The 16,602-nt window shown below is 34.3% G+C and overlaps 1 protein-coding gene across 1 annotated transcript in view; it reads left to right on the forward strand.

The window, feature by feature from the left end:
- LOC110027167 (protein NUCLEAR FUSION DEFECTIVE 4-like) overlaps window positions 1-15,926 on the forward strand; it is a 28,698-nt gene extending 12,772 nt beyond the window's left edge. Inside the window, exons 2-3 of the mRNA XM_020728482.1 lie at window positions 14,377-15,203; window positions 15,419-15,926. Of these exons, the coding sequence (XP_020584141.1) occupies window positions 14,377-15,203; window positions 15,419-15,899 (1,308 nt within the window). The 3' untranslated portion in view covers window positions 15,900-15,926. The remainder of the gene's footprint in view (window positions 1-14,376; window positions 15,204-15,418) is intronic.
- The last annotated feature ends 676 nt before the right edge of the window (window positions 15,927-16,602 follow it).

Genomic DNA, 16,602 nt, shown 5'->3' on the forward strand with positions numbered 1-16,602 from the left:
AATTTATGTTGCATAAGCTGACAACCTCGAAGTCCTATGGATTATTGTTTAATTGTAAGTGATGATTTAGCTAGTGTAAACATATTTTGCTATTGAAGATGGCCGTACTGCCCACGATGTTAGCTCCAAACTCCTCGTCGTGACGAGTTTAAGTTTTCTGATGGATTGGGTCCTGATGTCAAATCAGATGTTTTCTAAGGTTATGGTTATTCAAGTATTACGGGGGATATTAAAGTTGATTAGAGCGACACCGGTTAGGATCCTACGGTTCCCTCTTTCCGACACCACTGTATTTTTTCGGATTCACTTAGTCTGAATGAATTTACTAAACTCAACTTAATGAGTTCCATACTTTCATTTAGACCGTGCGAAATCTCGTTAGAAACCGTATGTTACCTCCTCCGAGGGATTCCTGATCATCCGATAGAGACATTTTAATTTAGTTGCAATTTTTTTTGTTTCGTTTTGTTTGTGATTAAATTTTGAGTTGTCTTATATTTTGATTGTTGTGGTGGTGAATTTTATCTTGTTTTGATTTTAATTTTGGTTTCAGTTTTGGTGGCTATCCTAAAGGTTTTGATTTTGGCATGCAATGTGACATTATTATTTAACATGCAAGTTTATAAGCATGACAAGTATAGTAAATAAAGTGCAGGAAAAGAAGATACTGTAAACTATAAAAGCATACCTATCGAGTCTTCTCGTTCATCCACTTGAAAATTTAGTATCTTTTGCAGTAAACATTTATAATTTGCTGGAAAGTAAAGCCTATAGATAGGTTCTTCACAGGCCTACCAAATTCTATGTCATAACTTGGTGGGTCCTATTTATTTAAATGTATAGATGATTTCTCAAGCAAGGCATAATAAGTTTAATCATGCTTCCAAAAGAGTATGAGAAAGGTCCAGGGACCGGGCCTCGGGCATTTCACAATCCCTTAAAAATTCCCGAGCTCATTCAAACTCATTATGTTGCTTAATAACTCATCCTTATCATACCATTATGCTCAATAAACTGATGTTATAACCAACCCTAAGGATGGGGTAATTATCCTTTGATATTTTATTTATAAATTATGCAGGTGAAAGTTTTTAAGAGGCGAATTGACTTAATTAAGAAGCTTAGCCGATTTGACTTTTTAAGAATGGGCTTGTAGTTCTTTAAAAGTTTCAAATTAATCATAGTTCATTTTCTAAACCTCATTAGATAAAATTAGATTAGGCCTAATTCACTACTAAGCTCTTAAAGCTTAATGGGTAGATTTGCAATTAAAAAAAAAGCTTTTAAACATTTATGTTCTTAATAATTATCCTGAATCATACACCATTAATTTGGGTTTAAAACTAGTGAATTATGATCTTCCGAAATCAAACCATCACCTTAATATCTTCTTATTTAATCATTCTTTCAAACCTCATTAATTTAAGGAATTACGAATTTATCTATAATAAGATCAAAGTGAGATTGGTTGCTACCACTTAACACTTTGTGTTTCAATCATTTAATCATGTTAATTAAGATCATTCATTGCCCATTTCTCATTTTATTTGAGCCTAAATATTGATTAAGGCTAAATCTTCAAAATTACCATTTTGCCCCTAAAGACCTGACACTTCATAATTTATCAAGTTTAATGCAAATGACTTTAAAATTTTATGTTACCCCACTCATGGTCCAATTAAAACATTAGAGGAGAAAATGTGATTTTTTCTGAATTTATTTAATTTTATAATTATTTTTAATGCAAAATTAAGGATTTTTAATGAAAATTTAATAACTCAACTAAAATAAAACTCCTATCCTTAAGAAAATTATTGGAGGTTCACCTAGCTCAGAGGACAACTTGAACCATTTTTCATGATTTTTAGAGGTTTAATTTAATTATTAAAATTATTTTTTTTATTTTGAGTATTAATTAAATATAAAATATTAATTAAGTGGAAAATTAAGTTTTATATTTTAATTAAATCTCTCTGTGTCCAGGGAACCCAAAGAAACATATTTCATATTTTTTTATTTATATTTTAATTATATTAGAATTACTTAGTGGAAAATTAAAGAAAATTCATTTTAATCCTTTAAAAATTAATATCTTGACTTAGAAAATTAGGAAAATTATTTTAATTAGTTTCAAGTGATCACAAAATCAAATGTAACTTTTTAATGTGGTTTTTACAATTTTCAATTCTTACGATTTTAGAAATAATTTTTAATTATTTAAATGCTTAAAATTAGCTAAAAAATGAAGTGTTTATTTTAATTCAAATTTTATTTTTTTTAGATTCCTCTGGTCATTAGGAGAACCCAAAACCAATTTGATGATTTTTTGAGTTTTATTTTAATTATTATAAATATTTTAATGCTAAAAATGTAATTTCACTTAATTGATTCATTTAAGTGGTCAAATTAACTCTAATTGACTTGAAATTACAATGGAGAATGATTTTTATACCATTTATATTTATAATTATTCCTAATTTATTTTTATTCATTTTAAGGGTTGGTGACAATTGAGATTATTTTTAATGAGTTAAACCAAATTTATATTTTTCTTAGGGTCCTCTGATTACACTAAAACTACCAAAATAAGTTTTGTATTTTTTTTGTCAATATTTTAATTACTATAATTTTTATACCAAAACAGAGACTAATAAGTTTAAAATTAGATATCTCTGATTAGAGATGCCCCTGAACTTGGAAAAATCAGGGGATATACCTAACAATAGAGACATCAAAAGGCCCATGGTCCCATGCCATGGTGAATGGTCTATGAAAATAGAGAATTAAAATAAGAAAAATACCATTTAATTAATTAAAAATCATACATGCATAAAAAAGGCATGAAACAAATTTTTATTTTATTTTTGTGATTTTTCTACACCAAGATATGCATTTTTAAGTTATAATATTTAAATAAATAAAAAAATCCCTATTTTTCTATTTAATTGATGTGGTGTCACCTCAACCTAGGCAGATCCAAACTTTCCACGTGACGTCTTCTGGTTCGGCGCCGCCATCCACCTCAGCGCTGACTCGACCTACCTTTTTGTTCCATTGATCTGTCTGATGCAATCATGATAGTCCATTTGATACACACGGAAATGGACGACATCCGTTCATCGTCCCCAAATCCCTAGCCGAGAACCTTCCATATTCAAAATTTAATATCTCTCTCGATACTTAACCAAATTAAGTGCGGTTTGTTCCTATAGACTCGTCTTGACCAGGAGAACATATCCATATGGTTGATCAAGTCTATAAGCATGAAGAATTAAATGAAGCTTGGTTTAAGGGGAGAGTTCAATACCTTTGTCCAAGAGGTGTGGCCTAGATTAGGTGCTTCCAAAAGCTTACCTTGAGTCCAAAGTGCTCCTAGATGAAACCTTAAGCTGTCGTGAAATGCCTAAGTATGAAATCAAATAAGGCCGATTTAGGGGGTTGATCAAAGTATACCCTAGGGTGGTCTGATGATGAGCCTTTTGTGTGGAATCTTCTTCTCTCACTCAAAAGATGGTGTAAGTGCAATTAATTTGGAGTTGGTGGAGTTTTGAGGGATGTCTTATTTCAAGCTCAAATTAAGGTTGAGAATTGGCTATGATTAGTGGGGAAGAGGGCTAGAAAATGATTGCATTGCACTCAAGAGGTCTTGAAGAAGCTCTGGGAACAATTTGACAAAGTCTCCCCAAAGAATTTCAAGCTCTCCCTCCTTGGTCGTGGAGGGTGAGTTTAAATAGAGGGGGGAGGAGAGGCCACCATGGCTGGCCAGTTGGTAAAAAATGATGCTTAGGTGGAGGGAAGCAAGGATCTAATGTCCAATTAGACTTTTGCATATCAGGTTGGTTCAATTTTGAGTTTTAGCTCCTTGCCCCCCACCCCCCCCTTGGCCATGGTGTTTTCCGGCAGTCAAGGTGGCTGGCCGGCCACGATCAGGTCATCATTTTGTCAGGAGGCTCAGGGCTTGGATTTGGTGCAATCAATTAGGGTTGGCCATGTGTAAAGGTCTTGGATTAAGGAAAAATGGGGGAAGTGTCATTTTGGGTCAAATTGGGTCAAAACATGGATTTGGGTTGGACTCAACCACCAAAGCTGGTTTGGGCTGAAGAGGAGATCATTTGGCTCAACTTAATCGTTGGGGATAAGTCAACAACCAAAGAGATTTGGCTAAACATGGTCTAGATTGTGTCATTAAAAGGGTTACAACATTTTTAAGAAGGATTGAAAGTGGCTTGGCCTCTTGTCATTAATAGCTTGATAAGGTGGCAAGGCTCATATGGCTCACCTATGGCTTGAGAATGGCTTCATGACTATCCTTTGGCTTGGCTCTTTTGCATGGGAAAAGATTTTGAATTTTATGAGATATTTTTGGTGGTGTTTGTCATGAGGTTTGATTTGGAATGATTTGATCATGGACTTAAGACTTAGGGAGTGATTTTAATGAAATGGATGATGAGGGGGAAAATTTTCATGTGGGCTTTTAATTGAATTTGAGCTTTTGGAATTAAACTTGGTGGGCTTGGGCTTTTCTAAAGGTTGAATTTGGGCTAAAATTTGGATCAATTGAATGTTGAATTTGGTGTAGGGATATGTCATGAAGAAGTTAGAAAGGATTTCAAGTGATTTTGAATTGAATTGAAACACCAATTTAGTGGATTTAGACATATGATCAAAATTGGGGCTTTTTGATTTAGGTGAAATTGAGCTTGCAATTATGTCAAATTGAGCTTGTATTTGACTTCAATTGGTATTAGGGATGTTAAATTTTGATTTGAAATTGAAATTGGGCAAGATTGACGTCAATTGGGCCAAGATTGAGGATAAATTAGGGAAATTTGGTTCTTTAAGGGTAATTTGGGGCTTTTGGTCAACTTGGATAAAATTGGTCAAATTGGGTCAATGTAATGGTTAAGAGTTTAAATTGGTAATATTTGGGATTATTTTGTAATTTTTTGGGAAGTTCTGGAATTTTTGAAAATTTTTGGTCTTGAGGAACATTTTGGTAATGTTTGACAATTTTGGGGGTATTTTGAACATTTGGTGATTTTAGTAAATTTTTGTTAATTTAGGTAGTGATGAGTGATTTGAAATGACTTTTGGACAAATTTGAGTATTTTGGGTAATTTTGGGATTTTTGACAAAAATTAGGGTTGTAGGGGTATTTTGGTAATTTGGTGATTTTGGGCTAGAATGGGCAAGTAAGCCATGAAGCCATGACAAACAAACAGGAGTCATATGAGGACTCATTTTGGATGTTCAATATGCTGGTCCTAACCCTCTTAGCCAAGGACTAGGGGTTTGTGTCCATCCACATGAGCTTCCCAAAAGGAGTCAGATGACCAAATAAAGGGGTCTAGGGTTTTGGTTGTGTGAGAAGGTGTGTACAGGCTAGCCTAACCAAAACCAAACCACCCAAGGTTAGTCCCAAGGTCTCCTAAGGTTTGAACATCCTATGGGAGACTCCCCTTGAGCTCTTCCTTACTTACCCCACCTATTAAGTACTAGATTTTATGACCAATATGTGGAACTTTAAGTTGAGTAAGGAAGAGTGTAAATTTCTAATGGTGAGGGTTCCTTTTCTAGTCATCTAAGAATAGACAACAGGAAATTCCTATGACTAGACCATAGACTACTAAAGAGGAAAAGCTAGACCTCAACAAAAAATGAGGTCAACATATATTGAAGGAGTTTGTGGCTCCCAGGCCAACAACCCAAATGCAAAGGAAGGCCCCAGTTGAGAAAATAATGGATGAACGAATCCAAGCTCATGAAATTCATATCGCTGACATAGTTCTACCATCTTTGGAGGAAGAAACTCATTCTGCCAAGCCATCCTAGAAAAGTGTTGATCTAGAGAGCTATACACAATCACACTCATGTCAAAATGCAACTCAGATCCACCCACAACCTTCACTAATGAGGACTTGTTCCCTAAAGGTAATCCCTATAATGATGCCATCATTTTTGCATCAATGATAGACAACTAACAAACTAAAATTATCCTCATCAATATGGGAAACTCTTTGAATATTCTCTTCAAGTTGGTGTTCGAAAAGATGGGTCTCGAAGCTAAATGACTTATAATTATGCCTAGGAAACTCTATGATTTTTCTAGTGAAATGAACGAGGCTTTGAAAATCATCACTCTATTGATTACCTTAGGAGAAAGAAATAAGTAGTTTATGAACATGAAGGACATCATATTAGTTGACTCATCACCTACCTGTAATGTTATCTTCACCATCCTCTACTCAATTCTTTTAGGGTGCTCACCTTCATCCATCATGTGATTGTGATGTTCCTGGTCAATGAAAAGGTGAACATAGTCCAAGCTAATCTTAAAAATTCCTGCAACTACTATGTCTAGCCTACCAGTAGCATCTAACAGGAACCCTTTGAGCTTGGCAACTTATGACAAGAGAGTCTCTAGACTAGAAAGACCACCCATCATATCTTAAAGACCTAAGGCAAAACTTGCAATTTTTATGCTAGGTGAAACTTTTGATGTAGGTCATAAGGATGTGTTGATCGAGAGCCTCCAGAGCCATTAAGATGTCTTTTTCTGACCAACCACTGAGATGCCCATGATACCAACTGATGTCTCTTGTCACTGCTTGAATGTCAACCTAATGGTCCGACCAATGAAGCAAAAGATAAGAATGTTGATTGTCACTTTGGTCAAGCCAATCTAGGAGGAGGTACAAAAGCTGATGAAGGCTAACTACATATGAGAAATCTAGTACTTGACTTTAGTTATCAAATTTCATAATGTTTTAATAATCAAATAACAAATGGAGGATGTGCATTGAAATTACCAACCCGAATGCCACTCTCTTGAAGGACAACTACTCTCTACCACAAATTGACAAGTTTTTCAATGCATACAGTGATCATTATGCGATGAGCTTTTTCAATGCCTTATATGACTACCATTAGATCAAGATGTATCTAAGAAGACTGTAATTATCACTACCAATGAAAAATATTGTTATATTGTAATGCCCTTCAGGTTAAGGAATGCTAACGCTACTTATCAATGCATAATTTATATAATTTTTTTCATTAAAAAACTAAAAATATTGAAGTGTATGTGAATGATATTTAGAAAAATGAAAATGTTTTGATTTAAATAAAAAAATATGACATTATCTATAAATATGTGAACTTAATGATCAAAATACATATAGAATATAGTTCAGATGAGTACTTCAGTGGTCTTGTTTATTGAACACCAAGTAAGTCCTAAATTGGTGTGGTCACTTTTAGGCCCCCCGTCTAATGCCTTTGAGGCAAGAGAGTCCTCCTATGGATTGGGAGAGTGTGTTCTTCACTTGAGTCTTCATAGTGATTAAATTTGGGAAATTTATTTTTATGGTTTCAAGAAAGACAGTTATAAAGCTTTCTCTTAAATACTAGTAAATTTTCTCAGTAAATTGTCAATAGTCTTGATAATGAACCTTATGAAAAAGAATGCCACCTCGTCATGAATGTTCTTAATCAATACCTTAATTGAATGTCGCTCCTACAAGTTAGGGTCACACTTCATGCTTATATTCGACCATCTAAAGACATAGTTGGCTGGTCACTCTTTAATCCTTTGCTTCTCCAACAAAAAACCCATTATAACTTGGTGTTACGGCTCAAAAAAATTCTTGATGAAACTATTCTCAAATTTTCAAAGGTTTGCACTATATTGTTGAACAATTCAACATTTCAGTCAATTACTACACTAAATAAAATGTTGATGAACTATCTAAATAATAGACCATCATTTTTATTTACATTACAATAACTTGCTTAAAATGTAAGATAGAAGATTCCTTGAGTTTCTCTTGCCATTGAACACTTAAATGATGGAGACATGAATCATTTAGGATACAATACCACATCAATCTCTTTGGGGTAGACAAAGCCCTAAGAATTTTGAAAGAGATTCCCTCACTTACTATTTGATTAGTTACTTTATATCCTTTGTAAGCATTATACTATCATCGAGATTCATTTTTTTTGCATCCTCTATGCATCAACTTTGGCCCTTAATAACTTTCTTCTTTTTTTTATTACCATAATAGCCTTAGGTCTATTTGATTCATTAGGTGCTTTATGTGATGAGAAAGACATACTCTATAAAAGTTCATGATAGCTATTATCGTTTCTGTTTTCTTCTCCATATCACAAATATAATCATATTTTTACCTTAGTGATTAAAATATTAAGTTGGGGCAAGCGTTTCACTCTTCTCAACTATGAAATAATGAGATTTGGAATCTTTTTGTCACTCCTCTTAGTGAAAAAATCCTTGAGTGCCTACTGTAAGGACCTTTTCCTCAAGCATACCATTTATAAAATCATGGTTAACTATAGCCGAGGGATTAAGAGTTGTTACTTCAACTTCTATTTGGTAACCTTGATAGCTTCTTACATATTAATCTTTCATATGCATCCCCTTAAATTCTATATTATCTTGTTGACTAAGCAATTAGAGACATAAGGTGGCTAAATAGGAACATACTCCTCATAATTATTCATAATAAGGGTAAGGGTTTTCTTATTCTCTTCATTCTTCATTCCATATGGTGCTTTAGCTTATTTAACTTCAGTAATCCTCTTTTTCTTTATTTCTTCATCTCGAGTTACAAAATCATCATAGGTCACCACACATTCTTTTTAATTGATAAAAAAGATGATTGAGTTGGAGATCCCGATCAAATGATATTGGCAATATGTTGCATCCATATTATGAAGTTTAATAACTGACCTAAGATACTCCTTCATAGATTAGTGCTTCCAAAAATCTTACAAATTGTTCAATGCAATCATCTACCTAGACTAAAATGTCATGTCTAATGAGTAGCACACAAACTACACTGACTATGGTTGAGCAAGCATATTTCAAGCTTACTGAGGATAATTCAATCAAATGGTTGCTTTTTTTCTATTTATATACTTAATATGATTGTTTAATGGAGCAGATATTGTGGGAGAAAATGAGAATAATATTGTGCTCAAGAGAGTTGCTAGGTTTGTAGGTGAGTACGAGCAAGAGGGGAGTACGAGCAAGAGCAAAGATGTAGTGGCATGCACAAAGGTATGTAGGTTTAGCAAAGTATGGGCATGTGTGTGAGTGTGCATGCATGGGCCTATGTGGGTGTTCGCATGTCTGCATAAGAGTGTATATAAGAGAGAGTGCATGGGAGTGGAATGCATGCTCACATGGGCAGGGACATAGGGTGTGTGTTTGTGTGTGCATGATTAAGTGGACATATAAGAGTTTTGTAAAATCATTCACGTGTGTAGAATGATTTGCAGAACTATTCACTTTTATGCACATCCATGGGTTTGATAGTAGAGAAAAAAAAATCAAATTTCTAATTTTTTCTCCTTTTTATTAAATTTTAAATATAAATGCCCCTCTTGAGGGGGAGGGAAGCAACACACCTCCTCGATATGTTGTAGTTGGCTTGCCCATAAGAAGTGGTTGCCTAATTTATTCAAGCTGTTGTTGCCTACCCAAATCCATACAGTGATTGTCTACCCAAATTCAAGCAATTGTTGCTTTCAAGCTATCATTACCTACCCAAACTCAAGCAATTGTTGTCTTCATGCTATTATTTTTTATTCAAACTCATAAAATTATTGCCTTCAGGTTATTTTTTCCTACCCTAATTTAGGTAGTTGTTGCGTATAGGTTATCACTGTTTACCTAATCTCAGAAATTTATGACTTTCAGACAATTGTTTCCTATCCAAACTCAACCATTAGTAACTTTTAGACTACTATTACTTACCTAAAGTCATGCAATTATTTTATCATTTTAGGCTACTTCTCTTAATTTTTCTTGGGTTGTTGTTGCCTAATGATTCTTAGGCTATACTTCTTCATTTATAAGGCAATTATGACCCATAATAATAAAATTTTTCCCTACCCTTAAAATATGTGTTGATCATGTTTTCTTCTTTATATATACTTGATGTTTAGCTTAATATTGTTGATATCAGTGATATCAACAACTTTAAAAAAGCTGAACTTTTTTTTATGGAAGGTATAAACATTAGCTTTGATTTCATTAAAATGAACTATAGTCAATAATTATATTTCATTTTTATTATAAACCTTACAGAGAATAAGACGATCTAATGGAAGTTAAGGGGAACTTTGAAAGCCATAGAAGATCCCAAAAGTTTTTTGGTGATGATTTTATAAAGCATGGTGAACTCTTGCATGTTGATCCAATAACTTTGTATATTAACATAGCATAAAACTTGATCTCACTAAAATTCATGATTTTGATACTTGATGAATTCTTTATCTTCATGTAAGAATGTTGATTCTTGATAACATGTCTTGCAAAAAAAAAAAAAAAATCCTCATAAGAAAGACCTCATGAGTGCGTCTTTTAGGGGTATAAGTGGAGATTGTGAATGTCACTTGCACTTAAGGGTTCTTTTGCTGATGATTGAGTCCACTAATAGTTTTCCAGCTAACATACCTCATGAGTGTATCTTTTAGGGCTATAAGTGGAAATAGTGTGTCATTTTCTCTTAAGGGTATTTCTAGTAAGGATTATGTCACTACTAGCTTCCATTGAGACTATCTCATGGACATGTCTTTCAAGGGTATAGGTGGAGATTATATTTACCACTTGCCCTCAAGGGTCTTATAATAGACAATATTATTTATAAAAAAATTAATTGGTGATAATGAACATAAATGATAGAATTTTGTCTAAAAAAAGAAATTCTCTTAGGAAATGAAATGAGAAACTTCCATGTGTTTTTTAAGTGATAAGAACTATCATCATTTGAGGGAAAATGATCCTTCATAAAGATAAGGTATGTTAGAGTTATACTCCTCATTTAATAATTTAAGTAACTTGTTTGCCATTATTCTTTCAATCTAGTTGTCTAGCTTCACGTAAAAGCTGAAAAATATAATTTTAAGATTCTTCATACTCTATAAGCGATATTTTAGAACAAAAAATGCATCTTTACTATCAGAGAGGTGCTCATTAAGGGGAAAAGATGTAGAGGATTATTGTCAATGGCTATGAGATTATCCCTTAGAGTGACTGGTATTAGAGTAGGAGGCTCCATCACTATGAGTATTATGCTCCTTAGCCATTGAACGAATGCTTACACTTCTATAAAAATGAGATTTTATTTTCTACAGATGGCGCCAAACCGTTTGAGGATAGAAAAGTTCTCAACAATAAAGAAATCTTATGTCTTAAAAGATACATATGTATAAGACAACCAACATTTTTATATGAAAAAAAATCTTAAAAAAGACAAATCACAAGGTCTGATCTAGAGTCAAAGTAAGCATTAGAAAGTTAAAAGTATAGTGGTCCACACTTCCCCTTTATTAGAGAAGATGGTATTATAAGATGATGTTGGTGGCTACAATATCACTTGTTGGATATAAAAGTTGTTATTAGTTGTAATAATGGTCGTTGTTTGTTGTAGCAAATTACTGATGATGGTCGAAATTAACCATTGGTGACTAGCAGTGAACTTTTGTGGTTAGTGACAAACTCTTGTGACCGGTGATAAGTGTTAATACTTCAAGAGGTAAGCTTTTGTAATTAGCTCACTCTCTTCTCTCTTTATCCTCCCCTCTCAAGTTAGAATGACCTATTATAGTTTCTAAGATGAAAATTTTGTACAATTGGTCAATCTCCCAAAACACTCTATCAGGCAGTCAACATTAATTTCCTTAATGACAAGTAGATTTCAACATTTGAGTGTCTTAAAGATATTAAAATTGAATGATATTAGGCTCAATGGATTCCTAACATTGAGCTAATTGATTTAAATGTAAGCATGCCAAATTTTGAAATCATTTAACCTTCTAATTAATGCATCAAAACCATAATTTAGACTCATATTGGATTACTTTTGTTGTTATTGGGTTGTTCATTTGGAGACAGTTAATTTGACTATAAACTTGTTAAAATTGGGGCAGAGATGATATGAATTTGAATTTAGAATATTTAATACTCAAATTACATCGAGATTCATACCTGATGATAAAAATTTCTTAATGACACATCAATAATGAAGAAGAATTTTGAAAGTACTTAATGTAGGAATGCTTCTTGGCAATTAATTAATGATTCTAGAAATTTTATTTAAGCCACGAAAACACTACTGCTCTGAATTCCTACGTTGAGTTTGTAGGACGGTTATTCTTAATGAAAACTTATCAAATTTCTCTGAAGTTCACACTCCAAAGCTTAGAATAAAGAATTGTATTAAGAAAATGTATGGGTAAGTTTGTTCATGACTATGAATTATTTTTGGATGTCCAGTTTTAAAACTCAACCTCTAATTTAAGAATTATTTATAGTAGAAGTTTAAATTCGATCTAGAGGGCGGTAGGGATAGTAATTAAAAATTAAGGCAATTAAAAGTTATCAATTGGACATTACAAGGAGTTCTAAAATGGAAACGACGAAGAAGATAGCTTAGATTAGGATATTGTGACTGAACCATTATAGAAAACTTCAAATTAATACTATGAATTTCAAGGTATGTTATGGTATTTGATATCTGCTTGACAAATTAAGACCCACAAAGTATCCCAATGGAGACTTATAATCAATTACATTATACAACATGTAATTGAATAAATGAGGAGAATGTTGGATGTCATTATAACAACACTGTCTTAGCATGAAAAAACCTCATTTTTGAATGAATTAAAAAAAGCCACTTTAGTGATTTCAGTAGTATTCCTCAAGATTGATATGATTTTTAGCAAGTTCAACTATGACAATGTCTATGCCAGTTATAGGTCAAGTTCATAATTAAATGACGACTTTCATAAATCTTGAGTGATTATTGATTAAATCTTTTAAATTTTTAAGAAACTCAACAAGATATTGTATAATCATCGAAGATACATATAAGTTCCTTAGAGGTCTCTAAGCACTAACAAATAGGGAAATACATGCCTTCTGAATTCAACAAAGGATGTGAAGAATTTTAGTAAAAGACATAAAAAATATTGAATGGGTAATTCTTTTAATTGGCATAGAGCTAGTGATATTGATAAACCATTCATTTCACGAAAAAAATAAAAATTTGAAGTCACATGATTCTTGGATCAGTTCCTCTTTTATAGAATTTTAAATATAGTATTTCAAAATTTGGTTAGAGTTTCGACTTTTATAATCTCCATGCATAGTATTTATTTGTTGAATTCTTTGCCCTTTAACTTGCTAGGTATAAGAAGTAGACCTATCATTGTTGTTGCAGTAGGAAGGTTTGTCAATGGAAAATGTGGAGTTTAGTGCTCAAATGCCTATGCATTATCTTGTATGATTAAGTCAGATGAGACTTATGGTGTTCTTACTTTCATGATTACTCTAGGAGTTTGTTCTAAAGCTGCCAGAATTATTCTCATTATTGGCTCCTCCATCTCAATAGTTGTTTGTTGTTTATGAAGAATTGATTATCCATGTGTAGTGTTATTTTCCTCATTGGTTGTTTTGCTTCTTATATTATTCGATTAATATTTTTTAACATTGACATGTATATTATATGACCTAAATAGATGATGGATGTAAATTTATCTATGACAATTCTCAATTCATATTTATAAAATCTATCATAATTTGTTCAAATTCTACACTAAAAGAAAGAAAGAAAAAAGTAAAGACCGAGATCCAGAAAGAAAATTGTTAGATTATTTATTATAATTTTCATAAAATATAGAGTTGACACTCTTGCCCATGTTGTGGCCTTTTGAACCTTTATATAACAAATTTTGAGGAGCTAACGAAAGGGTTATAAAATGACATAAATAATAAATATATGATATATACATTATAAACTGTCAAGATGGTAACTAAGATATATATGGATTGTTGTCTCAATGACTATATGGGATTTCTAGCCAAACCGAATAGTCAACACTATTAAATTGGCCAGTTCCTTCTAGGGTCGCAAAGAGTGCCTTTGGGGTACGTGAGCATCTTCTCTATTTTTGTCATCTTATATGAGCGAGTGATTATAATGCCTTCGACGATTCACTTTAAGTTAGGGTTTATTAATTTATTGGGCTCTCTTGAATTTTGCGAGCTTGGGCTTCCTAGTTTAAAGCAAGTTATTGTTCCCGAACTTCAACCATTGGTGAACTTTCTTTATCTTCTTAGCTTTAACTTGGCTACATGTTTGATTAAACAAAAACTTATTTCTTTATTTCGTTTGAGATAATTAAAAATTATTGTTAAATTTAAATTTCATAATCAATCCCATTAAAATTTCCAAAAAAAATTATAATTTTCAAAGCTATATTCAAAATGCATTGAATTTACATATTCACTTGCGTGAATGCAAGTAGAATTTATCTTCTAATTATAACGCAACCCCTTTTCAGGTGTTTGTGCTGTGCTTGTCGGCCGGCCTAAGCATATGCTGGTTCAACACGTTATGCTTCGTCCTCTGCATCCAGAACTTCACCACAGACCGTTCCCTCGCCCTCTCCCTCACCGTCAGCTTCAACGGCCTCAGCGCCGCCTTATATGGCCTCGCTGCTAACGCCATCAACGGGCCCCCTTCCTCCTACCTCCTCCTCAACGCCGCAATCCCCTTCTTCGCCTCTGTTTTTGCTCTCATACCCATCCTCCACCGGCCGCCTCCCCAACCCCCACAAGCCTCCTCAGACAGAAACGTCTTTCTCGTCCTCAATACCCTCGCTTTCCTCACCGGCCTTTACCTCCTCTTCCACAACCCCAACTCCCCCAACCCTTTTATCTCTGCCCTAATCCTCTCCGGCGCAGTAATCCTCCTAGCCTTTCCGCTTGTCGTTGTTGCGATAGAATGGGCTCATTGCTCCAATGATTCCGATGGCTTGGTCCTATACGACTTGCAGAAGGCACTGATTGTCGGAGAGGTCGTACAAGAGGACGTTGAAAGTACTGCCAATGGGTGGCTGTGCTACTTCAATGAGGTGACGACGAAAGACAGGATTACAGTACTGGGGGAGGAGCACGGGGCGAGGAGACTTGTCCGCCGGCTAGATTTCTGGCTGTACTACATCTCTTATTTCTGCGGCGGGACGGTTGGTCTCGTTTACAGCAACAACCTGGGTCAGATCGCCCAGTCTTTGGGGCAGCGATCGCAGACCACCTTTCTCGTCAACGTCTACTCCTCATGCTCCTTCTTCGGCCGCCTCCTCTCCGCCGCTCCCGACTTTTTCCCCGGGTTCGCCTAATTTCACATAATTAAGCCATCCATTTATATAAATTCTCAAGGAATAGTTTTCCGTTCAATTCTCCTTGATTTATTGGTAATATGTTATTATTACCAATGAACATCTGATAAGATTTAACTTACATTCAGACATCCCCTTTACATATTTTTTGTGAATCAAGAACATGTCTGACCGACCAATAATGCTAATCCCTTGCGACATGCAGGAAGATAAGGTTCGCCAGAACCGGCTGGCTAGCCGCAGCACTCGTCCCAATGCCGCTGGTTTTCTACAAGATGTCCAAGGAAGAAGACGGGCAAACTCTTGTCGTCGGAACAGCACTGATTGGTCTGAGCTCCGGATTCATCTTCGCGGCGGCTGTGTCCGTAACATCGGAACTCTTTGGGCCTTCGAGCTTTGCAGTGAACCACAACATCGTCATAACAAACATTCCGTTGGGCTCCCTCATCTACGGATTGCTGGCCGCGCTTGTCTACGACGCCAACGGTAGTGTTGGCGTGCAGCGGCTATGCAAGGCTGCGGCGACGCTGCTTCGCGATGGCGTGGTGGTTTGCATGGGTCCGCGGTGCTATGGAAAGACCTTTCTCGGCTGGGGATGTATTTCGATGCTTGGTCTTGCTTGCGGCGTTGCGCTTTACTTGAGGACGAGGGCGGCGTATAGATCCGCGGATGAAAGTGGTGGCTAGAGGTTTGTGCGAACGTTATTGGCTCTCCCAAGCAATAAAATTATATATATCTATATATATATATATATATATATTATATTTATATATTTATGTATATATATTTATATATTTATGTATGCATGTGTATTGTAAAATTTGACTGTTATTGGCTCTCCCAAGCAATTGTAAATCTACTGTGAATCAATACCAGCCCATGTTTACTAGTGTTAATTCATCTTTTTGAGCAAATAGCATGAAATATTAAACAACCTGCTATTTAATTTAAATTTAAGCAATTGAGATGAACGTTAAGGTAAGAGAATGTGGCATTTCATAAGCAGCTTGCATGTTCAATTTCAAAGGATATTAGTAGTATTTCTTCTTGTAAAATTTGGCGAAATTATAAACTAAAGATTTGGTTCATGAAATATTGGATCTGCCATGTCAAATTATAAAAAGAAAATTAAAATGAAATTGTGAAAGCATACATTAATTCTTGATTACTTGTAGTTATGAGTTATTGTCGTTCAAATCAATGTATGTTTCTGTCGATATAATTACAAATAAGTGGAATTCTCTTTCCCTTTGGAAAAGGTAATTGATACTTGTACATAACAAAATGTGGACTACAACCATTTTAAAATAACCACCTTAGTAATCATTTCTTTCACTTTTTGTACTTCCTGCCCATTAAAAAATTTAAAAGTACAAATGCATCTCAACA

Source organism: Phalaenopsis equestris, unplaced genomic scaffold (assembly GCF_001263595.1).
Source record: "Phalaenopsis equestris unplaced genomic scaffold, ASM126359v1 Scaffold000417, whole genome shotgun sequence".
In the NCBI taxonomy this organism is placed as follows: Eukaryota; Viridiplantae; Streptophyta; class Magnoliopsida; order Asparagales; family Orchidaceae; genus Phalaenopsis; species Phalaenopsis equestris.